Below are 24461 nucleotides of genomic sequence, written 5' to 3'. Positions count from 1 at the left end.
AGGGTAGCATTTCTTCCGAAATTTATCTTGATTCAGTGTCAATTTCTATCATAATTCAGCTAAATTTTTTATTTTTATTTATTTATTTATTTTTATTACAAAGAGAGGAGGAGCAATAGAGAGGAAGATCTTCCATCCGATGATTCACTCCGCAAGTGACCGCAATGGCCAGTACTGCACCGATCCGAAGCCAGGAGCCAGGAACCTCCTCCAGGTCTCACACATGGATGCATGATCCCAAAGCTTTGGGCTGTCCTCGACTGCTTTCCCAGGCCACAAGCAGGGAGCTGGATGGGAAGTGAAACTGCCGAGATTAGAACCAGCACCCATATGGGAACCTGGCACGTTCAAGACGAGGATTTTAGCCGTTAGGTCATAGCACTGGGCCCCAACTAAACTTTTTAACTTCTATTGAATTGTCGACTGTATCTGAGATTACTATAGGGATCAGTGATAGAACCAAATTCTTGAAGAAAAAGATGAATATTTGAAATAACCAATATGGGAAATTTTTAAAAAGCAATAATGAATTACCAAAAATGATTTTTTATCCTTTCTCTCCTATATATATATATATATATATATATATATATGTATATATATAGTATATATATAGTAGGTGATATATTAAATACTGAGTCATTGACCGACTTCTCTATTTTAGGCAATGTAAAGGATTTCATTATCCAAACTAATGAGTGTCGTGAGCTCTGCATTATTGCACTTTCCATTGAAGTTGAGGAAAACAATATAGTATTGACTGTTTTGTTCAACAATGAAGCGTATCATTCAGCTCCAACATCCCTGGCGGTGTTAGACAACGTACTTTTTATGTCACTTTCTGGCTTCAATGCCTCCATCAGAGTCTCCAACAAGCCTCAACCCCTCCCCATCTATGGTTCTAACATGGTGTATGTATGATTTTTTTTTCTTTTTGCTGAAATTGAACCCTAAGATGTTCTGTTGATGTCTGGGCAACTTTATTTGAAAACATGTACTGAAATCACCATTTTCACTTTTATTTCATCTTCTGTAGGCCTACAAATGGACTACAAATAGTATTATGTTTGGCTTTTGGCATTTCTGTTGTGGTGGGTAACTTCTGTCTTCAGACAGTGAATGAGAGAATCAGTAAAACAAAGCACATCCAGTTTGTGAGTGGGGTCTATGTGCTTGCTTACTGGCTTTCTGCTTTGTTGTGGGATCTCATCAGCTTCTTCATTTCCTGCTGCTTACTACTGGTGAGTGTTAATTGAAATTAATCTCAAGTGTCATTTTACTTATGTTCTCTCCCGCCCCCCCTCAAGAAAAACCTGTCCACTTAATCGTATCCTGAAACTAATGCTTGTCAAAGATTTGAAATTATGTTGTCTTGTTATGCCAGAGTGTATTATAGAAACCTCATTATGCAAATGTTCTCTTTTTAAAAAAATGTATTTTTATTTCAAAGGCAAAGTTACAGAGAAAAGGAGAGACAAAGAGGTCCCCAAATGGCCATAATGGCTGGAGCTGAGCTGATCCAAAGCCAGTAGCCAGGAGTCAGGAGCTTCTTCTAGTTCTCCCATGTTGGTGCAGGGTCCCAGGGACTTGGGGACTATCCTTTATTGCCTTTCCAGTTGCATTAGCAGGGGGCTGGATTGGCAATGGAACAGCCAAGACTAGTACCAGCACTCAGGTGGCACGCCAGTGCTACAGGTAGAGAATTCACCTGAAGTGCCACCACCTTGGCACAAACTTTCTTTTTCAAGAATAGCGTTTTTCTTTGTAAAGTCTGTCTTACATTGGCATTCTGTATGTTTGCTCATCATTGTGCCAAAATCCCCTGTGAAACTCTAAATGATATCTGTCACCAGTGTCTACTGAATTCCAATGCTAATCCTCTTTGTCCCTTCACAACACACAAAAATTCTATTTGGAGGGCTGCCTGAATGTAAACAGTTATCTGTTTATACAACAAACATTGAGCTCCTGCTATTGTTATGAATACAGCAGAGAGAAAATAGACAAGGTTTATCTGTTGATAAATTTTAGTCAGCATTAAAATTACTGGTCTTGCCAAAGGATTACACAGATAATTCAGTATTGATTTGGAAATATTCCTCAAAATTATGCCCTTCGCATCATCATACAGCTTAGAACTAGAAAGTCGATAGGAAGATTTTTCCCCCTTCCAGGCCAGAATGCATCAGTCACAACTTTACCATTTTCATATTATTCCATTTCCCTTTTGTTCATGAACATATTTTTAAATGCAGAGCCAAGTAAAGATTTTTTTATAAGAGTTAATCTAGTTTTCTAACATGTTTTGTAAAAATCACTGTTTTCTCATGAAAAATCAAAAGTAAATAAAAATAATTTTAATTTAAAGAACATTGTTTTCCATGGTCTTGAAACACTTTTCATTTCGTCTTGACTAACAGTATTCATTCAATGTATCTTACATTGTTTTTCTGTTGAGTTAACATAGCTCTAGTGTACCACTATCAGTCTATAGTAATTATGGCAGTTACATGTTATAGATAAACTTTGAAATCAGTTTATCTTATTTCCAAAATAAAATAAAATAAAGTTCCGTTGCTATTTTTACTTACACTCATTTGGGGAAAATTTACCTTTTCTTGTGTTCAGGTCCTGCTTAACAGTGAGTGGTGGTGAATGCCTCAATTTCCTCAAATACACATTTCAGTTTTCTTTAAAGGAGGTTCCAGCTGAGGAACCTGCAAACCTCACACACCTTGGAGCAAAGGTGCTGCTGAGTGATCCAGCATTTCTCTCTGACTAAATTTGTGATTTCCTCTTAGTTGGCATGAGGGAAACCATACGATAATTGTAACTGTTAAGGTTTTTTTTTTTTTTTACCCTCTGTCACTATTATCTTGATATACTACCTTTAAAGACTATTTCTAAACTTCTAGAGATGTTTTTATTCTTTTGACTCTTCTTTCCTTCTATTAGTTAGCCTTCTGAGTAATTATTTCATCACTCAAAAAGAGGCAGTCACTTTGCTATAACTGGGGAAACTTTACCAATTAAAATCAGTTTTTAATCACTCTTGAGATTCTCTCTTCTTCTTGTAATCCATTCTAAATTTGTGCTCCCTTGTCTGATTCTCAGATACAATAAAGAATAATTCAGGAATCCAGGACCCAAATTACTGAGATGGAGACAAGAGCAGAGACCAGGGTGCAGTCCAAGTGCCAGGAGTAGGGCAAACTCTTCAATCACTGACTTCCTATGCATTTTTCTAGGATAATTCAAAAACCGACTTTATGCATATGTAATTTTTTTTTTTTACTTTGGTCATGGAAAAAATTAAAACTACAGTGAAGAGAGAAAACAATTATAGTCATTCTGTTGACCGGAATGTTCTCTGTTAAGGAAGGACTGGGTTGTTCACTTCAGGTTCAAGAAGTTAAGACTCTTGAAACTATGAACAAAGGGATTTAAGTTAGGAAATTTCCCGTGCTGTAATGAAGTGTTTTTCCTTACTAAGTGTTCTGTCTTGACTTATCGCACACTTTCTTTGACTTTGCTTTTTGCCTTTATGCTCTGCAATCCAGGTAGTATTTGTGCTCTGTGACGTGGATGCGTTTGTGGTAGATTACCACTTCCTAGACACAGTGTTGATCTTTATGCTGTACGGCTGGTGTGTCGTTCCTTTCATTTATCTTGGAAGTTTCCTGTTTTCTAGTAGTACCACTGCCTACATCAAGATTACTTTGTTTAACTACTTTTCAACCGTTTTCAGTATCATCATTCACACTGTAATAAAAAATCATGGTAAGAACCTGACACAGTTTTCCTTTTTTTGGGGGGGGGAAATACTTTTAAATACATTGGGATGAAAAGGTCGAAGATTAAAATATGTAAAAATTTTGAAAAGCCTGTGCTTTTTTGGAAATCAATAAATGTTTATTGAGTGGATACGTGCGCATAGGTCTGGGCAAAATGAGAAAGAGGAAAAAGGAAGGAGAGGGAAGGATGACTGGAAAAGGGGGAGGGGTAAAAGGGAGCAGTATAACAAGGGAGGAAGACAGATCCCAGGGAAATATTATTAAAAAATGCTTCTCTTTTGAACTCTGTAATTGACAAACTGTCTGGGTAAACAAATTTAGGATCATCTAGTAGACTGGCAACTCTGAATGGTTTAAACATTGATGGAGGAGTTTGTTTTTCTAGTCAGGTTCTATATATTTTTTTAATTTAATGGAAGATAACCCATCATCTTTTCAATCACAGAGACTGAATTTTCAAACCCCACTAAAAACCTCGTAAGTCGTGTATTAATGGTGCTTCCTACATACAACTTTGCAATGAGTATCAGCAGATTGTTTGATGACTATGAGGTGAAAAAGCTGTGTGCCAAGCCATTTCGAAATGTTTACTTGGACTGCAGTGAACCATGTGAGTATTTGGACTCCTCAGGTTCCCCAAAACAATGTATTCCATTACAGCCTTTTGTACTGAGGTTCAGAGTGTGAACGGTAAGTGAAAGCTGTCATCACTCCAAAGGAGACAAGTAAGACTGGCTATTTTGTGTCTTATTTTCAGAGTGAAAACTCAGAATCCAAGACAAATTTCGGTAAGTCATTACCATATTTAGAATAAATCAGTATTAGTCACTCACCTACGATGTGCAAGTAGTTTTATGTCCAGTATTATATGGGGTTTTTTTGTAACATTCAATATTAATTTATGTATAATAAATATATATAGCTGAGTATATTTCACTAAGATTGTGACTTCAGAATTAATGTCAAGTAGATGAAGGCAATTATGAAATTTAATCTTTTATTATTAAATGGAAATTTAGCTGCAGTAAATTCACAGAATAGTCAAAGAACTATTTTAAGACTGAGGTAAGAAATGTGTATAGATAAATATTTGATTTTAGGAATAACTAGGGAGGGACTTTATCTGTTTCAAAATCACTTCAGTAATTGAAATATTATTTAATGCAAAGAAAACATAATGTTAGGCTTTTTAAATTATTTTTATTATTTTTCATGATACATTTTGTAGGTATAGGGCTTCCCCATTTTCCCTCCAACTTTGTCCCTCCCCAATTTCTGCTCCCACCACTTTCCCCCGTATTTTTTATTGTTTATTAACAGCTACAGATTTACCATGCTGCTGTTTAAATAGATCACAGAATTGTAAATATAGACAAAGATAGAAAATCTAGTATCATAAATAAAGAGATCACAGCATAGAAAACTTACTAAGATACTGCCCAAAGCCAATGGCGTCCCAGGTGAAGGTGTCTGCTTACAGCACCCAAGGCTTTCCTCTGTCACATGTGCCAGGCTGCCTGGGCATGGTGGAGGCCGTGTCTGGTAAAGAACTTGATGAAGAGGAGCTGCTGTTGAAAAGGCATCCTAAAGAGAACAGGTTGCAAGCCGAAATTCAGGGTATAAAAAAACTGCTGTTCCCAAGAATGAAAAAAGAGGAAGAAGCAGCTCACTGAAAATGTTGCTAGGCTGGAATGAGAACCGGAACAGACACATAAAGAGGAGCTAGGTCTATTAAAGCTAATGTCTGAGAACAGGATAGTTTCTGTTGCTGATAACATTTCAAACTTAGCATTGGAGAAGCAGCCACCATGATACCCAAAGCACAAAAAAAGGACAAAAAAGAAGCTGCACTGGAAAAGGAGGGAAGGAAAGAATAGCAGAAGCTGAAATTAAGGATTTATCTGGAGCTAGGCATACAGAAAGTGAAAACTTGCTCAAATATTGGCTGCTGGAGAGTTGGAAATTAAACAAATAACATCAGATGGCCATTGTATGTATTGAGCCATTGAAGATCAACTGGAAGAACAGAATTGTGCTCTGACTGTGGCGGCCGTAAGATGTCAGACTGCTGAATATATGCAAAGCCATGTGGAAGACTTCCTGCCGTTTCTAACAAGCCCCAATTTGAGAAATATGTATACTTGAGAAGAGTTTGGAAAGTACTGTAATGAAAGTGTAAACACAGCTGCATGGGGAGGTCAGCTTGAGCTGAGAGCTCTAGCTCACATTTTACAACCTCCTGGGAGAATAGTAGAGGATGGACCAAGGCCCTGCCACCCTCACCTACATGGGGGACCTGGAGGAATCTCCTGGCCCTGGCTTCAGATTGGCTCAGCTCCAGCCATTGTGGCCACTTGAAGAGTGAACCAGCGGATGGAGGATCTTTGTCTGTCCTTCTCTCTGTAAATCTGACTTTCCAATAAATCTTTTTTTAAAGGTAAATATTACAATAAAACAAATTCATAGTGCATTTCTGTATATTAACGTAGATTTGACAAAAAATACAATTATTATAAAAAGAGGATGGTTTTATTATCTTTGCTTCTCAGTGATGTCCCTTATTTTCATATCCAGAATAGAATTGTTTTTGTTAGAAAACTTTCTCTGTAGTACGGTAAAAAAAAAAAAATTTCAGCTATAGTGCTCTTAAATTTTATTTTGTTAAGTTATTTTGAGTATGCTCTGTTAAAACTTTTTCCATATTTATGGAATAGAGTTATCTTTGAAGGTCCTTAAGGATATCTGCGTGGTCTATAGTAAGGATTAGATACCTTTATTTTATATGCTTTATTCAGTTACTAAGTATTCTATTCACACAGGCTCAGTCTTTAAAATTCATTTTCTATGTGATTTTTATTACCAAAGCTGATACTAAACCAGAACAAGGATGAGTAACTGAAGAACTTTAATAATCAAGGATATCAGAGAAGATCAAACAGTGCATCAATGCAGTTACTTGTTTCCTGTATTCTGTATTTCTCTATATATATTTCTTTAAACTCATGAACAAGTCATCCTATATATTTTACTATTTAGTTCCATCTTAAAGATCAGATATTAAAGTAAGGCTACCTTCCTGTCATCCCCAGTTCTTCAGAATGATGTCTATAATTTTGGAGAACATGGAATTGCAAAGTTCCTGATTACATTGGCTGTCATGGGTTTATTTTTCCTCCTCTTGCTTTTGCTTCTGGAGACTGTACTATGGAGCCTGAAAAGTTGTATCTTTTATTACATTGTGTCTGATGTCTATAGGAAAATCATAAAAAGAAAAGTGAGTAACAAATGTGGACTTTAGATAATTCGAAGAAAGCTCAATATTATACCAGAGGGTATAGATTTACATTTGCATACCTCCATTATTTCATAGAATATCACTCAGTTATTCCCAAACTAAGCTGGCATCACCATGATGGCAAACTAATATTCCACTCATAGCACATCCCATATATAAGTGTCCTGGCTGTTCAACTTGTAATCCAGCATCCTGCCTCTGGCCTAGGAAAATGAGAAGATAGCTCTAGTCCTTGGCCCCCCTGCACCCATGTGAAAGACTCAGAAAAGCTCCTGTCTGGCTTTGGATTGGCTCGGCTGTGGTCATTGCAGACATCTCGGGAGTGAAGAGTGGATGGAAGAGTCAGTGCCTCTCTCTCTCTCTCTCTCACTCTCTCTCTCTCTCTCTCTCACACACACACACAAACACACATCTTCCTGTAAATCTGCCTTTCAAATAAAAACAAATCTTTTTAAAATAAACATAACATCTTTTCCACTCAGATTCTTCCAGAAAGTAAAAGAGAAAAGAGAATTTACCAACTTTTATAGAGGTCATAATTACCATGGTACCAAAACTAGAGAAATACAATGCAAGACATTAGTGTTCCTCATGAACATAGATACACAGATGCTTAACAAAATAGTCACAAATATAATCCAGTAAAAGATGAATGTGAAAGAAATAATAGAACAAGTGGTGTTTGTTCCACAAATATAAGGTTGGCTTAATGTTTGAATCAGTGTATTCCACAATATTCAATATCTTCAGTAAAAAAAAAAGTCATATCAGGGCCCGGCATGGTAACCTAGTGGCTAACGTCCTCGCTAAAATTCAGGCTTGTGGCCTTGTTAAAGCAGTTGAGAACAACCCAAAGCCTTGGGACCCTGCACCCATGTGAGAAACCCAAAAGAGGCTCCTGGCTGCTGGTTTTGGGCCGTCACAGCTCTGGCAGTTGTCGTCACTTGGGTAGTGAATGGACAGAAGATCTTCCTCTCTGTGCATCTGAGTTTCCAATAAAAACAAAAATAAAAAGTCATATCAATTATTTCAGGAAAAAGCATTTAAAATTTTTCAACTTCATTTACCATAATAACAGCATACTTTCTGCTATCAGTTTAATATCTGATATGGCCTCTATCCAAGAAAAATATAGTGAATGGATTTTTGGAATTAAGAGTTGGAATAGGGGCTTTCTCCTTCCACTCCATGCATTGACATGGCATTGCAGTACCTCCAGGAATGGTGTACCCACTCAGGGAGGGGAACAATGGCATAGTTAAAAAGAAAGGAGCTAGTTTTCTTCCTAATAAATGGCATCTATGCAATGCCTACAGCTAACCTAGTGGTGAAAGACCAAATGTTTTCCTGCTACGATTGAAAATAGGACAAGAATGACAGTTTTCTCCACTCCTGTACAACTATACACCATAAGGTAGCTCTCCTCCTTAGCATGTAGACTTAACTGAACAGATTCAGCCTAAATGTTCCTTAACTAATACTTTACTTGATGCCGAAATTGGTAAGATGTTGCCCAATCAATACAAATTACTGCTCACAGAACATACCATATTATTATTTCATTCTTATGTATTCCTAAGTCTCTACTACAGTCTTTTTTTAATGTGGCTTTTCAGTTTTTCTGAAATCTTCATTCTTTGAATACATTCTTGCCTATTCTTCAAATTCAGTTCATACTCTACCCATGAAAAAACCATCTCTCAGAGGGAAAAATGAGTTTATTCTCTCCTCTCCTGCATGTTATGGTGTCTTGAATATATTTTAATTGTAACAAATCACATCAAACAATAACTAATTAGTAGTATCAGATTTATTTTCCATTAATTGTCTAAGTTATTGGCAAGAACATACTGCCTACTTACAGCTGTAGACATTTGCTCATGACTGTACATATAAACAAGCCAAATGTAAACAAGCCAAGAATGTGTTTGAGCCCAGGAAATTGGTGGAAAGGCTCCAAAAAGTTGCATTTTCCAACTTCTGGGAGTTGACATTCTTATATCATTTCAAGCAACTCACTTTAAATGAGTCGTCCAAAGAGTACTCACATCTATAATCCTTGTCTTGAAAATGCAGGCCACAGTGTCCAACGAAGTAACCGAACACTATGAAGATGAAAATGTTAAAAATGAAAGAAATAAAGCACTGAATATGCTTCAAATCTCACAGAAAGCTCCGCTGCTTATCAAAGAACTTGGAAAGGTAAAGCAGTCACCATCGCCCTGAGCCGTACCTGTTTTTCTTGCCAAGAATTTGTGGTTGGTCCTGCTAGTTCATTTGGAATGCCACAGTTGCTATACATATTCTGGTAAAATAGAGAGCTTAATAGGAAAGAACTCTTGTGAAACTGTCCACAGGAGGCCATCTGTCAGTTTATGGTGTTGCTAACCACCCATAGTCAGTGCTGCTTTACATTATGTGTGGTGTGTGTGTGTGTGTATGTGCTTTTTCCTCAGGTTTATTTTAAATGTCCAGTTGTGCAAGCTGTAAGAAATATCTCCCTCGTAGTCAAAAAGTCAGAATGCTTTGGAATATTTGGGTTAAGTGGAGCTGGAAAAACCACCACATTCAAAATGTTGACTGGAGATGAGACTGTCACCTCTGGAGTTGTATTAATTGATGGCATCAGCATCATTGAACATATCAGAAAGGTATTTTTCTTGTTTTTAATATTACTTGTTTTTATTGGAAAGGCAGATCATATTTATAGAGAGCAGGAGAGATAGGAATACCTGCCTACTGGTTCACTCCCCAGATCACCACAATGGCTGGAGTTGAGCCAAATCAAAGCCAGGAGCCAAGAGCTTCTTCTGGGTCTCCTGCGTGGTTACAAGATCCCAAGGCTTTGGGCCACCTTCTGCTTTTCCAGGCCATAAACAAGGAGCTGGATGGAGAGTGAATCAGCCAGGACACAAACTGGCGCCCATATGGGATCCTGATGCTTACAAGGTAAGGATTTAGCCATTGAGCCATCATGCTGGACCCCAGAAAAGTATTTTTTCAACCTCGTCACTGACTTGGTGCTTTAAAGAAGGTAACTAGGCAGGATGGGGGACATGGAAAGAAAACTAAGGGACTTGAAACTATAAATTTTATTTTTCAGAAAGTAACAAAAGTCTAATGAGCAGTGATAGGCGTGATAACATACTGACTTTGAGGAAAGGCAAGCCTTCCTCTGGCTGCGGGACATCTGTAAGCATGACGGTCAAATTGGAAATAGGAAGAATAGTAATTGCATTTTAACCTGCAGTAGCATAGAGTTTGAAATAAAACAGCAATTTTATTTTTTTAAAAAGTTATGAAAATAGAATTAATGGAACAGGACTGGCATTATGGCTTAACAGGCAAAGCTGTCACCTGCAATGCCAGTATCTCATATGGGTGCCCATTGAGTCCTGCCTGTGCCACTACTAATCTCCTTGTGATTCCCTTTTATTTCCGCCATAGTCGTGGAGTAGCCATATTTCTTTCTTTCTTTCTTTTCTTTTCTTTTCTTTTCTTTTCTTTTTTTTTTTTTTTGGTCAATTTAATATTTTTTGGAAACTTTTTAAACAAATTTTTGTTACTAGAAAAAGTACAGATTATAGGTGCATAGATACAGGTCCATAAGTGCAGAACCTTGTTTGTGTCTTGTTCCATCATAGTCAAGGAGTTACCTGCTCTAGTTGGTTCATAGTGCACAAGAATTACAGGGTCCAGCACAGTCTGTCATCCCAGTCAGCTCATGCATATGCTGGTGATTGCAATTGCTGGGTCAGTTCTGTTCCCAGCCCTGTCTTGCATGTGAACCAGTGGGTGTTGCAGTCCAGCCCAATCCTGACCACTTAATACTCGGCCCTTATGCAAAACAGTAGGAGCTGCAGCCTAGTCGGGGCGATTCCCCATAACCTCCACCAGGCCTGCCCCCTACCTAGGTTCCCATGCTTGCCAGTATGTAGTGCAAACTTACTCAGTCTGTTATCAGGTTTTTTAAAAAGCATTTATTTATTTGAAAGACAGTGCGATAAAGAGAAATAGATCAAGAGAGATCCTCCATCAGTTCACTGCCTCAGAGGCCCACAGGGACCAGGGCTGGACTAGGCTGAAGCCAGGAGCCCAAAAGTTGATTACAGTCTCACAGGTACGTGGCAGGGATTCAAATACTTGAGCCATCTATTGTCAGCCCCCAAGATGTGCAACAGCAGGAAGCTAGAAGCAGAGCTGGGACATTATTGTGTGGGATGTAAGTTTCTTTCTAATTTCCTTTACTTATTTGAGCATTATTGTAAGAATTTCTTTAAAGCTTTTTCTGATCATCTTGCTATCTTGATTATTTGGGAATCAGTCTCCATTTTCTTTTCCCTGAAGTAAGAGTAGTATTTGCCTGGTTCTTCACTTTTCAGTTAGTTTTGATTGCATCCTTAACTTTGTGATAATATATTGTAGAATGCTTTCATTTTTTTATATTCCTTCAAGTAGTTTTGAATGTTTTCAACAGGCATTTAAGATAGCTGAACCTCACACATCAAAACTTTGTATTAGTCATTAGCTGATATCTCACTTTTTTATAGCATTAACTTGTATAAAGTATTTTACATAATATCTACTGTATAGCTAGCTATACATACCTTACATACAATAGATTCATGGGCATATGAATATATGAGCTACAGTTAATTATTTTGAAAGCATTGATCTAATAGATGTTATTTGACTATTACTAGAATTAGAATTCTGCATACTAATGTCTAGAACTGTTTCATAGTAATATTTAACACTTATTTATTCCTTTGAAAGGCAGAGCATCAGAGAAGAAATCTTCCATGTACTGGCTCCTTGTTTAGAGGGTTGCACCAGCCAGGGCTGGGCCAAGTGCTTGGACCATCATCCTCTGCTTTCCCTACAGTAACAGGAAACTGCATCAATAGCAGAGGAGTTAGGACTCAGACACTCTGATATGGGATCTGGGCACCCCAAGTAGTGACTTAACCCACTGTAACACAACATCCCCTCGTTTTCCTAATATATTTGGATATGCAACTTCATCTAACAACAACAACAAAAAAAAAAACCTTTGGGTGCACAATAGCATGCATGTATTGAAAAATCCCAGTTATGAATGTTAGTATTCCATTTTACCCCCGTAAGTTCCAGCTATAAAGATTCTATAGAACTGAGAAAAAATTCTTAGTGAATGGTCTATGAAAAATTCATGATGAGATTCTTTTTAATGTCATGAGTCAAAAACTTGAAGGTCTTCAATTTCATCTCTGTGAATTGCATGCTGGGTTTATTGGTGAATGTGGGTCTGTGACTTACGGTTGTGTTATTGATTCAGGTTAGGTCAAGAATTGGTTATTGTCCTCAGCCTGACTCCATGCTGAACCACATGACAGGTCGAGAACTGCTGGTCATGTATGCCAGGCTGTGGGGGGTCCCTGAGCCAGATATCTGCAAATATGTGGAAGCCTTTTTGCATTCCGTGTCCCTGGATGCCTATGCCGACAAGTTTGTTTACACATACAGGTGAGACTTTACACTGCTGCAAGTAGTAGTAAGCTGCCTACCCATGCTTAATCCTTGATTATACTTAATACTTGACTCTACTGTTTAGCATCAAGCCTGCAAACTCATCTTAAATCCCAATCACATAGAACCAATGACTGTGAAATAAACCTAATGGGCTGTCAAGGTTCAGATACCAGTAATAAAGCAAATCCCACTTATATGTTGATTTTTTTTTTTACTGACATGAACCATAGCCTTTGCATTTAGAAAAAAGAAAAAGAACACCTTTATTTCTGTTTCCATGAATTATTTTGTCATCTCCCCTAAAACAAAAGCAGTTCATCATTGATGATGTTGAAACAAATTACTGAAAAAATTATTTCTATGAAAATGAATTGATACATACATACATTTGGATGTCAGTGTGCTTTGTTAGTCATTACCAAATCAGCATTCTAGGTGTATGAGCTAGTTCTGTCGTGCGAATTAATGACATGTGTTTTATCTTTTTTTTTTCCCCTCCACTTTTCTTTCTCCTTCTTTGGCTTCAAAGTGGAGGACACAAACGTAGACTTAACGCTGTTATCGCCCTCATGGGAAAGTCCTCAGTCGTCTTCCTGGATGAGCCATCAACTGGCATGGACCCAATAGCCCGGCATCTCCTCTGGGATACCATTAAATGGATCTGTAAAACTGGTAAAGCTATCATCCTAACTTCTCACAGGTACGGCACATTGGGAGGCTCAGCTGAACGATATAAATGGTTGCAATCAGTATAAAATAGAATTAATTGGAGCAAGAATATAGTCACTCTAGATGAACTGCAGAGGAGGGCATGTGGGTAGAGGCTGAACATGTTACATAAGTAGTTCAGAAATCCTCATTTGAGCAATTAGAATCAAGAATTGAGTGACAATAAAGCAATTAATTTCCTAGTATCGATTTAATGGATTACTTTGAACTTTAAAATCTCTTCCCAGATATAAAGTTCTAAGCTTTCTAATTCTAAGTCTTCCAGTCCTGGCTGTTTGCAGTGCAGTATTTGTCCTCTGAAAGGAAGTCTCTTCAGCCCTGTCTCCTTTGTTCTCCTAGCATGGAAGAATGCGAGGCCCTCTGTACCAGGCTCGCCATCATGGCAAAAGGCAGATTCACCTACCTAGGCAGCCCTCGGCACCTCAGGATAAAGTATGGTAATATATGCATTCTGACAGCAAAAATTAATATTGATAAGAATGAAGAAAAATTACAGATGTTCAAAAATTTCATTGAAAATACTTTTCCAGGTAATGTAAGTAGGGCTGACTTGTGGGGATTGTGTTAAGTCATATTTATTTGAGCTGCTGCATATCCTAAATAATTATTTTTCCAATAATACAGTGATGTGTATTGAGCATTTACATTAAGCTCATTTTGTATAATTTCTATGAACTTGTCACAATTGTGCTAAGAAGCTTGCACAGAATGGTCGAGGTTCTCGCTAATATCTTATAGGAATCAGCCAATAAGATAAACCTATTCTTCTGTCTTTGTGTAAAGATAAATTGTTGGGGATCAGTGTCTTATTCATAATCTTTGTTAATTAATTCAAGTTCCTTTCTTGTTAAGCACACTTTCTCTTCCTTTTCCTGATTCCTAAATCAGCCAATTCTTAAGAAATATAAACAGGGAGAGTCAACTCCCTGTTCTCCTCTTAAGGAAATTACCAAGAAAAGTGGCATGAAGATCATTCTGCTTCATGTGCTGACTTCAGTCGGTCACCCTTGCACACACAGTACAATAGTCATTTATAGCATCTAGTTTTTTTTTCTATCCCTGCTACTTTATTCTAATCATTAAACAGATTTATAACAAACATTTTAATAATTTTGATTTGATAGGTACCTTTCCATCTTTTTATTATTTTCTATTTGATAAGTTAGATATACAGAGAGGAAGATTCTCTGTCCACTGATTCACTCTCCAAGCGGCCACAGTGGCTGGAGCCCAGCCAATCAAAGCCAGGAGACAGGAGCATCCTCCAGGTCTCCCACGTGGGCATAGGGTCCCAAAACCTTGGGCCGTTTCGACTGCTCTCCCCCAGGCCACAAGCAGGGAGCAGAATGGGAAACAGGGCCACCAGGATGTGAAACAGCACCCACATGGTATCCTAGTGCCTGCAAGCGAGGACTCTAGCCGCTAGGCTACCGCGCCAGGCCCGGTACCTTTCCATTTTCTGTTACAATAAAATACTAGAGACTGGGACATTAAAAAAAAAAAAGTTCTCAGTTCTGTAGGCTAGGGAGCCCAAGTGTATGACACTGTTATCTACTCAGCAGGTTGTGAGGGGACCTTGTTCCTGCATAAAATGATAGGACAGAGCAAGTGCACCTCTCCCTTCTCATAAAACCACAGGTGCAATTATGGGGCTCCACTCACAGCCTCGTCTAATCCTAATTATCTCCTACAGCATGTACCTCATAACACTTAAAAAGGCTGAAAAATCAATTCTTCTAAAATATGTGAAAGTGGCAATGAACACCCCAAAGATTATGGAGAAGGATCTAGGAGCCAAAACGTCCGCACAAGTAACAGAGGCCTAAGTTAAAAACCAGAACTGTAGGGGTCAGCACGATGGCTCAGTTAACCCATCTTCCACCTCCAAATGCCAGTAACACATATGGATACCAGTTCATGTCCCAGCTGCTCCACTTCCAATCCCGCTCCCTGCTTATGACCTGGAAAAGCAAACAGAGGATGGTCCAGGTCATTGGGACCCTGCACCCACGTGGAAACCCAGAAGCTCCTGGCTCCTGGCTACGGATAGGATCGGCTCAGCTCTGGCCATTTGAGGAGTAGAACCAGTAGATGGTACATCTTTCTTTCTGTCTCCCCTTCTCTCCGTAAATCTGCCTTTCCAGTAAAAGTGAACAAAAATGTTTTTAAAAAGCATACCTAATATAATGGTAAAGTGGAGACTATGGAATCATATAAAATGCTCAGTTAAAATTGCAAAAGGCCAAAAGGGATGAAAGGCAAAAATAGGAACAAAGAGCAAGAGCAACAGATAGTAATAAAATATCCTAAACATAGTAAGCCTGCTGAATGTCATGGGTTTCTACCAAAAAAAAAAAAAAAAAAAAAAAAGAGTTCTCAAAATGGATCTAAGAATACCCACCTGTACACTGTCTATAACAAACACACTAATATAAAGACACATATATGTTAAATGGATGGAGAATTATATACAATACTAATGTTCATCAGAAGAAGGTAGAAGTAACTATGTTCATTTCAGACAGAAAGTTGTGAGGAGAAAAGAGGGTTACTCTATAAAGGCATTAATTCTGAAACAAGACATAATGGCCCTTGAAGTGCATGTGTTGCCATGAAAGTGCATCAACATACGACAGGCAAAAACTGACAAGACTGCAAACAGAGAGAGATGAGTCCATTAATGTAGTTGGAGCGAAAATGTAGTGGTTAAGGTCCTCGCCTTGCACACCCAGGATCCCATATGGGCGCCGGTTCTAATCCCAGCAGCCCCACTTCCCATCCAGCTCCCTGCTTGTAGCCTGGGAAAGCAGTCGAGGACGGCCCAAAGCTTTAGGAGATCCAGAAGAAGCTCCTGGCTCCTGGCTCCAGATGGGCTCAGTTCCAGCTGTTGTAGCCGCTTGGGGAGTGAATCATTGGAAGGAAGATCTTCCTCTCTGTCTCTCCTCTTCTCTGTATATCTGCCTTTCCAATAAAAATAAATAAATCTTTTTTTAAAATGTAGTTGTGAGACATCAGCACTCCTCCATTGGAAGTGGACAGATGTTTCATGCAAAAATCAACAACACTGACATTGGACCTAATGAAGAATAGCAAAATTGAAACATTCTTCTGCAGTTCACATGGAATACTCCCGAACACAGACCACATTGCAAGCCATAAAACACACTTTAATAAATTTAAAAGAATGCAAATACAATGCTTGGCATCAGAATATAATGTAATTAAACTAGAATTCAGTATCATAAAGATAACTGATTAATCCCAAAATATTTGGATATTAAACATACTCCTAAATAACATCTCACAAAGGAAATCTCAAGAATAATTTTAAACACTCTGAAATGAACAAAAGTGGAAATTTATCTAAATTTGTGTGACTCAGTGAAAGAAGAGGTTAGAAGGGAATTTGCTGCATTTAATGCATTTATTAGAAATAAAGAAATATCTAAAATCATGCATTTTGAGCTTCCATATAAACTGGAAGAAGAACAAAATCAAAGTAATAAGGGAAAATTATAAATAAAAATACAGTCAAAATAATGAAATTAAAAACAATAAAAGCAAAAGAAAACAATAAAGTTGATAAACCTCTAAACAGGCTAATAAATAGTTGAAAATTACTAATATCACAAATAAATAATGAATATTACTATAGATCCATAAAGACTAAAAGTATTATCAAGGAATCTTATGAATTACTCTGTGCACAATAATTTGAAAGCAGGTTAACTGGACCAATTCTTTGAAAAATAAAATCTGCCAAAACTTGTAAATAAAGACACTGAATAGTTCTACCTTTTAAAGAAACTGAAATAAGTAATTTGCAACTTTCCAAGACAGAAAGCACCAGGTCCCATTGGGATCATTGGTGAATTCTACCAATCGTTTTAAAAGAAAAATTGTACCAGTTCTTTTTGGCATCTTCCAGAACATACAGAGAATACTGTCTAGTATTTTTATAAGGCTGACAATATGCTAATATGAGAAAAACCTAAGATCTTACAAGAAAACCATAGAAAAATATCTTTCATGAATAGAGATGCAAATATCCTTAGCTAAAAACGTTATTAAACTGAACCCAAATGTATATAAAATAATTATACATCATGACCAAATGAGATTTATCCAAGATATGAAAGTCTGCTTCAGCATTTAAATTCAATTAATAGACTGCTTCACAGAAACAGGTTAAAGAAGCAAACCATACAATTGTATACATAAATGAAAGCAAAACTATTTGATAAAATCCAACCAAACTTCATGATAAAAACTCTGATTAAACTAGGAAGGGAGGGAAACTTCCTCAACTTGCAAAAAGTATGTGTATGAAAATGGTAATTAGCTTATTCAGTGGTGGGAAATTCAGTTTTGCTGCTAAGATCAGGAACAAGGCCAGTGTTCTGTCTCACCGTTACTTATACGACCCAGTCCATAGAATAAGATAAAGATAGAATTAAATCTATGCATGTTTGGGAAAGAAAGTATTAAACTGTGTTTATAGAGAACATGATTATCTATGTAGAAAAACCTGGACGAATTGACAAAAACTCCTGGAATTAATAAACTGTTATATAGTAAGGGTAAAGACAATGTTAATATAAAGAAATATTTCACTTTCTTGTACACCAGCAGTAGACAAACAGAATTTTTAAAGTGAAAAACAGTATTACTTACATTAACTTTACCAAAAATAAAATAAATGCTTCCTGGCTTATAATTGGGTTATATACCATAGCTGGTTTATATACTCACTGCATATGGGTTATATTCTGAGCTCAATTAGTTTGGATAATTGGAATTTGAATTATTTAGAGATTTTTTTGTTAAGCTCTATCAAATAAGGACCTTCTCTTCACTACTCACTTGTCAAAATCTTTCCTTCATTAGGTAACATCATAAACCAAGAATATCAAGGGACTATTTTCTGCCACATTCCCAGTGAGGAAATTTGCTGGGGAAAGGTGATTGTAGAAACAGTATGATTGTAACATGTGTTAATAGAGGACTGCTAGGAAGCCTTTGGACTGGGATCCTGACAGTGACCGAGGATCAGACACTGCAAATCACTGTTCAGAGACTTCTCCAGGCACTTCAATTGAGATTTCTGAACCTAAACTCTATTACCATTCCATCCCTATCAAGAAAATGGGAATATAAAACTGCTTCCTCTCCTGATTTTCAGACATCTTTTTCCTTTTTTTTTACTTTCCCCTTATGGATGTTTAGGGTTTGGTGGAGGAGAGGTTGTATTTTGGCTCTGGGCCTTTTCTTTTCTTTTCTTTGTTCTTTTCTTCCCTAAGCATAAACCTGGAATGCTAGTGGGGGTGGGTGGGTTCGTGTGGGAATACTGCAGCGGTAACAACATGGTTTCCTTTTCTGTTAAAGGTGTTTCGTGTTTTGGAGGAAGCAAAAGTGTTATTCAGTTTACAAGATTATTCCATCAGCAAGATAACACTGGAAGAAATCTTCCTGACTTATGCTGATATTGATCAAATGCAAGATGATCATAACAGATCAACTGTGACATGCAGCTCCAGTCAGTGAGCGCCCTCTGTATCTCAGCCTCCGCCTGCCACTGCCTGCACAGAGATGCTAATCGCTCTGTTGCGCTCACTCTTCCTTTGAGCTCTTGCCCTGGGCCTCGCACTCTCTGCGCACAAGCAAACACAAACTGAAACTCCAAAGAAGAAAACTCACCATTTGGGGGAGTTAAAGTGAGTGACCTGTTGTCAAGAACTAGAGAGAATCTGAGACGTTCCCTTTCCTCCAAATTAACAAATCAGCTTGCCCACACTTCTGCTGGTGATGGCAAAACACATGGGCAATCCTGGGACAACATCAGAGAACTCTATCACAGCAATCGCAATAAAAGAATGTAAACAGTGCCAATTTCCCAACAGTCCCCATTTTTCACAGTGCAGCCAAAGAGCTAAATGATGTTTGCTCTATGATAGGAGAGAAATCCTGAGCTTGCAGGACCCAGTTCCTTTATAACAGTCAGTAAGCAAACCTGCCTGATGTTTGCTCTGGAAGAAAATACTTTTATTACACCCGTTATATTGAACATTAAAATAAATCTCTCCTCTTGTCCAGAGGCAGATACTGTCTTTCTTCAAAGGCCATTTGTTCTGTAGTCATGCTTACAAAAAAATAAAATAGTCTAGAACAAAAATTAGCGAATACTTCTGCTTATAACTCATGCAGAAATGCAAGAGACTCCTGAAAAAGTGTGTCCCAGTAATATCTATCTTTAATATCTATATCGTCTTACCCTCTGGAAAAATTTCTCCAAACATTGTAGATTACCTCTATCCTGTTCTTTGAGTTCTATCGATTGTAACCTTAGAAACAGTATGAATGATTTAAAAAAAGAAAAAAAAAAGTAGAACAACTGCCACAGAAATGAGGATGATGGAGACACGGGTGCTAACATTTTGCATAGGAAAAGGGGCCGTCACCAGACGTCTACTACAGATTTCTCAGGAAGGCTAAGGAAAATGACAAAGTGTGGTCAGAGTTATCTGATAAAAAAGATGAAAGACCAGCAGCCAAATTTTCATATGCATGGAACAAGGGTTCTAAATTTGTATGCATCATCATCCTGGCATCTTAATTATCCTCCTGGATTCCATTTTTCCTGGTACACTTCTCCTAATTGTTGATTTCCACTATCCTGTTGCCAGAGTAAAATCACATGTAATCTAGTCAAGAGGGGAAGAAGGAGTGTCGATATATGGGATCCTACTTTGAGTAGTCTCTCAAAATTATTGAGGATATTTCTGCAGTCTCCCTCCTGACATCTAGAGTTACCGATGAGTACTCCTTTGGAGGTAAAGCCAGCTCTTGGCTTCCCTCAAATCTTTTTTTCCCCCTCTATCCCTGACACTCATGAGAATGACTGTTGGTATTACTAACATCTTAATCGTTTTGTCACCCAACAGACTCTGAATATAAACTCTTAGACTCTGGAAAAAAAAATGTCTTATTTAATAGTTTCTCCCCTCTGCTTTTCCCAGGACTCTGCTACTATATTCACTGTTTCTTTACAAGTTTATATACCTTGCTTTTATGTTATTTCAACTTTATTTTTTTTTTAATGTGATTTGTTTGAGGGGCAGACAGAAAGGGTTTTCTTCCATAGGTCCACTTCACCAAATGCCCACAATAACCATGACAGTGCCAGACCAAAACCAGGAGCTGGAAATGAAATTTCCCACAAGAGTGGCAAGAGTCCAACCATATGAACCCTCACTGCTTTCTCCCAGGGTCTGCATTAGCAGGAAGATCTACAGTCAGGAACTGGAGCTGGGAATTGAACCAAAGCACTTAAATGTGGAATATTGGCATCTGAACCACCCCTTTTTAAAACTGCTTTTCCATGTAAATTTTAGAGCCACCTTCGTAGTGTCTGTAAAAAGATCGTTGAAGATTTTGGTTAGTTTGCATTGAATCTGTAGATCTATTTCTCACCGTATAGATTCTACTAATATGTTAATTCACACCAAATTATCTCCTTTCCCTTCCCCCCCCCCTTTTTTTTTTTTACTAATTATGGGATTTGTTCCCTCTCTTTAGTCTAAATCATTTACACATGCACTTACTGTATTGTGTAGTTCCTCCTTTTGAACCCCCAAAGGGGCATCATACTGTATGTAGTCACTGAATGTTTTTTTTTTTTTTCAAATTAGCAGTTTCTAAGACTCAACTGTGCTGTTCAGCATAAGTATAGTTAATCTTTCATAATTTCAATAATCCATTATCGAATACTGAAGATACTTCCTGTTTGCTACACAATGTAATGCCCTTCAAGGTGCTTTTGTGCTAGTGTAAAATCATCTCTTAGTCACTAGACCCAGAAGTGCAGATCATGAGTGACAAAGTAGGGAAGCATTCAACTTCCACAACATGATGCTAAGTTATCTTCCAAAAATATTGCAGTGATTCACATTAGCCCTTCCAACTTGTCAAAGACCTTGATTCACATCCTGTCCAACTCCTGCAACCAAATATGTTCCTTAAATGGATATAAAATGTAACTAGTTTTGGCCTTATTTTGCATGTTCCTGCTTAACTAATGAGACCTCAAGCATCTGCCTTGCATGTACCAGCACTTTGACATGGACGTACTCATATGGTTACTGATACTTTCGAGTTTGAGACAGACATGCTGTTCACAGTAAGACTATAAAATACTTGACATAGTATACAGTCCGTAGGAGGTACTCAATATATTTTTAAAGAGTATTTATTTGAAAGACAGTTACAGAAAAAGGGGGATACAGATTTTCAGTCCGTTGATTGACTCCCCAAATGGCCACAATGGCCATTTGTTAAAAATGTAGTCAGTGCCCTTCTCTGAGGTGACTTTACAATAAACTCATCGATAACTTCGGGTGAGAGGATGGCTTTCCCCTCACCCATTCTAATCTTAAGACCGGGTGCTTATTCAAGAGGATTTAGTCAAACAAGATTCTCTCTAGCAGTAACTGCTACGACCTGATTAGCTCCTTTTGCAACCTTTGCTCATTTTTAGAAGATTAAAGAGAGAGGCAGAGATCTATCATCTGCTGGTTCCCTACTGAAATGCCCACAACATACAAGGCTAAGCCAGCTAAGGCAGGAAGCAGTGCTCCGTAGTTCCCACAGGGGTGTACTTGAGCCATCTCCTGCTGCCTTCCAGGTGTGCAATAGAAGGAAGTTGGAGTCAGCGGCACAGCTAAGACTTGATTCTAGGCAACCGGATATGGGATAACTGTGATAAAAAAAAAAAAAAAAGGCCCAGCTCACTCTCTATGGCTGTGGATCCATCATAAGCTTACCAAGAACTGTCTTTATATGTATGTACTTCATAAGATTATCAAAGGCCATACTTGGTACGTCTGTCTGTTCAGGGACACAGGGCGGAAACTAGCAGGATGGCAGGCTGGCATTATGTACTGCTCTTCTAAAATTCTTGTGGCGTAAGAAGGCACAGGAAGGGCGTGGCACAGTCTAGTGGCTAAAACCCTCACCTTGCATACGCCAGGATCCCATATGGATGCCCGTACCTATCCTGGCTGCTCCACTTCCCTTCCAACTCCCTGCTTGTGACCTTGGAAATCAGTTGAGGACTGCCCAAACCCTTGGAACCCTACGCCCATGTGGGAGACCTGGAAGAGGCTCCTGACTCCTGGCTTTGAATCAGCTCAACTCTGGCCTTTGCGGCCTCTTGGGGAGCGAGTGAGCGGATAGAAGATCTTCCTCTCTGTCTCTCCTTCTCTCTATAAATCTGACTTTCCAATAAAAACATTTTTTTAAAGGCACTAAAAGACAATTCATAGCAGGTAGGGAAATCTCTGGCTTTGAAGCCTCATATCTCACAAGTGCCCATTTCTCTTGAAACACAATCCCACAGGCTGAGCTTCCAGAGTCTCCACAATAGGCAAGACCAAGTGACAAAGGTCACTACACCCCAGGATGCCCAGGGCATGGCCTCTTTGTCAGGTGTGTGTGCTTCTTCGTGTCCAGCTATCATTTCTCAAGGTCTGTTTCTACCACAAGTAACATTGCCTAGTAACATAGTTACTACCACATCTTTACCTGGTTACCGGGAGAACATAGCTGAAGACTCAAGTAGAAATCTCATGTAGAATGAAGAAAAGGAGTAACACAGCACGATGCTTCCAAGACTTATTTAGTCACTTGCAAATGATAGAGATACATGGATTTGTGTATGAGATAGATGAATGGGGTGGATGGGGAGAGACAGACAAAGAACACTAGCTATGGAGATCTATGCATGATTCAGATCCTGTGGCCCGACACTTCCCCTGGATTTAGCCACATATACCCTGTGAGGGTAGCAAGACCAGTGCCTTACCCTCCCTTAGGTGTGACGCATATCCTGGCACTTCACTTATGACAAACGCCACCTTCAATCGTGTCATTAAGGAACTTGAAATTCAACACAGAGAAAAATATGATGATTGAAACTGGGTGACAGATAAAGAGGAAGGAGTTCATTGTACTAGCCTTTCAATTTCTATTTATGTCTGAAAACGTCAGTCATGTTTTGTTTCTTTAGTTAAAGGAAGTAAAGGTTAAATATCAATTGACCATGTAAGGCAGAGCCCTCCACAAGAGCCAATTCAGGTGGAGTACTTGACATGGCAGTAGTAGATTTGACCACAGGATGGCACTCTTGTGTGTTTGAAGCTTGACAGGAACTTGTGCAACACTGTAAAACACTGGCTCAAAAAAAAAAAAAAAAAAAACCACTGGATCAACTACATATTTTATAATTTATCAGACTATACCAATTTTTCAAATTCCCCCACAGAATGAATAGAATTTTCTTTATTCATTAGGAGATTATGCTTACAGTAACATTTGTAGATTGGGTTACAATATGGGTTATAAGTGAACTTTTTTTTAAAGATTTTATTTTTATTGCAAAGTCAGATATACAGAGAGGAGGAGAGACAGAGAGGAAGATCTTTCATCCTCTCATTCACTCCCCAAGTGGCTACAATGGCCAGAGCTGCACCCATCCAAAGCCAGGAGCCCAGAGCCTCTTCCGGATCTCCCACATGGGTGCAGGGTCCCAAGGCTTTGGGCCATCCTCAACTGATTTCTCAGGCTACAAGCAGGGAACAGGAAGGGAAACGGGGCCACTGGGATTAGAACCGGCACCCATATGGGATCCTAGCACATGCAAGGTGAGGACTTTAACCGCTAGACTACTGCGCTAGGGCCCTATAAGGGAACATTTAATAGCACATGTCTGTGCCCAGGTACATGGAGATGTGTGTCACTGCCATCTTACCTGAACTGCGAAATGATAACATTCCACTGCTCAGATTCTAAGCTGGGAGTGGTAATCTAAAAGTGTTGGAAACAGGGCCCAGCACAGTAGCCTAATAGCTAAAGTTCTAGCCTTGTATGCGTGGAGATCCCATAAGGGTACGGGTTCCTCCCTAACTCTGTATATCTGACTTTCCAATAAGTAAGTTTTTTAAAAGTGTTAGAAATAGTATTGTACGACACATGAGTAAAACTGAACTTTATGCTGAAAAACTAAATCATTGAAGAGTTTGAAGTACAGAAAACTTATGAGCATTTCCAGAGTTTCTCTTGTCAGTACAATACTTTCA

The 24461-nt window shown here is 38.4% G+C and overlaps 1 protein-coding gene and 2 pseudogenes across 2 annotated transcripts in view; all 3 read left to right on the top strand.

Annotated features, from left to right (window-relative positions):
• The window catches only part of LOC121152009 (phospholipid-transporting ATPase ABCA3-like), a 56435-nt gene extending 37150 nt beyond the window's left edge, over nt 1-19285 (top strand). For both annotated transcript variants that reach the window (XM_040973906.1, XM_040973905.1), the window contains 12 exons: nt 665-911; nt 1037-1245; nt 3565-3780; nt 4240-4404; nt 6884-7068; nt 9166-9291; nt 9546-9740; nt 12407-12594; nt 13130-13300; nt 13669-13859; nt 18217-18290; nt 18715-19285. In XM_040973906.1, coding sequence (XP_040829840.1) covers nt 665-911; nt 1037-1245; nt 3565-3780; nt 4240-4404; nt 6884-7068; nt 9166-9291; nt 9546-9740; nt 12407-12594; nt 13130-13300; nt 13669-13859; nt 18217-18290; nt 18715-18873 — 2126 coding nt within the window. In that variant the 3' untranslated portion in view covers nt 18874-19285. The remainder of the gene's footprint in view (nt 1-664; nt 912-1036; nt 1246-3564; nt 3781-4239; nt 4405-6883; nt 7069-9165; nt 9292-9545; nt 9741-12406; nt 12595-13129; nt 13301-13668; nt 13860-18216; nt 18291-18714) is intronic.
• Nucleotides 5243-6530, top strand: LOC121151828 (annotated as a pseudogene).
• LOC121152080 lies at nt 8147-8324 on the top strand (annotated as a pseudogene).
• Nucleotides 19286-24461: the final 5176 nt, after the last annotated feature.

The sequence above is a fragment of the Ochotona curzoniae genome, unplaced genomic scaffold (genome assembly GCF_017591425.1).
Source record: "Ochotona curzoniae isolate NIBS_2020 unplaced genomic scaffold, NIBS_Ocur_1.0 contig_2321, whole genome shotgun sequence".
NCBI lineage: Eukaryota > Metazoa > Chordata > Mammalia > Lagomorpha > Ochotonidae > Ochotona > Ochotona curzoniae.
The sequence above is the reverse complement of the archived record's forward strand: the minus strand, read 5'-3'. Positions and strand labels throughout refer to the sequence as shown.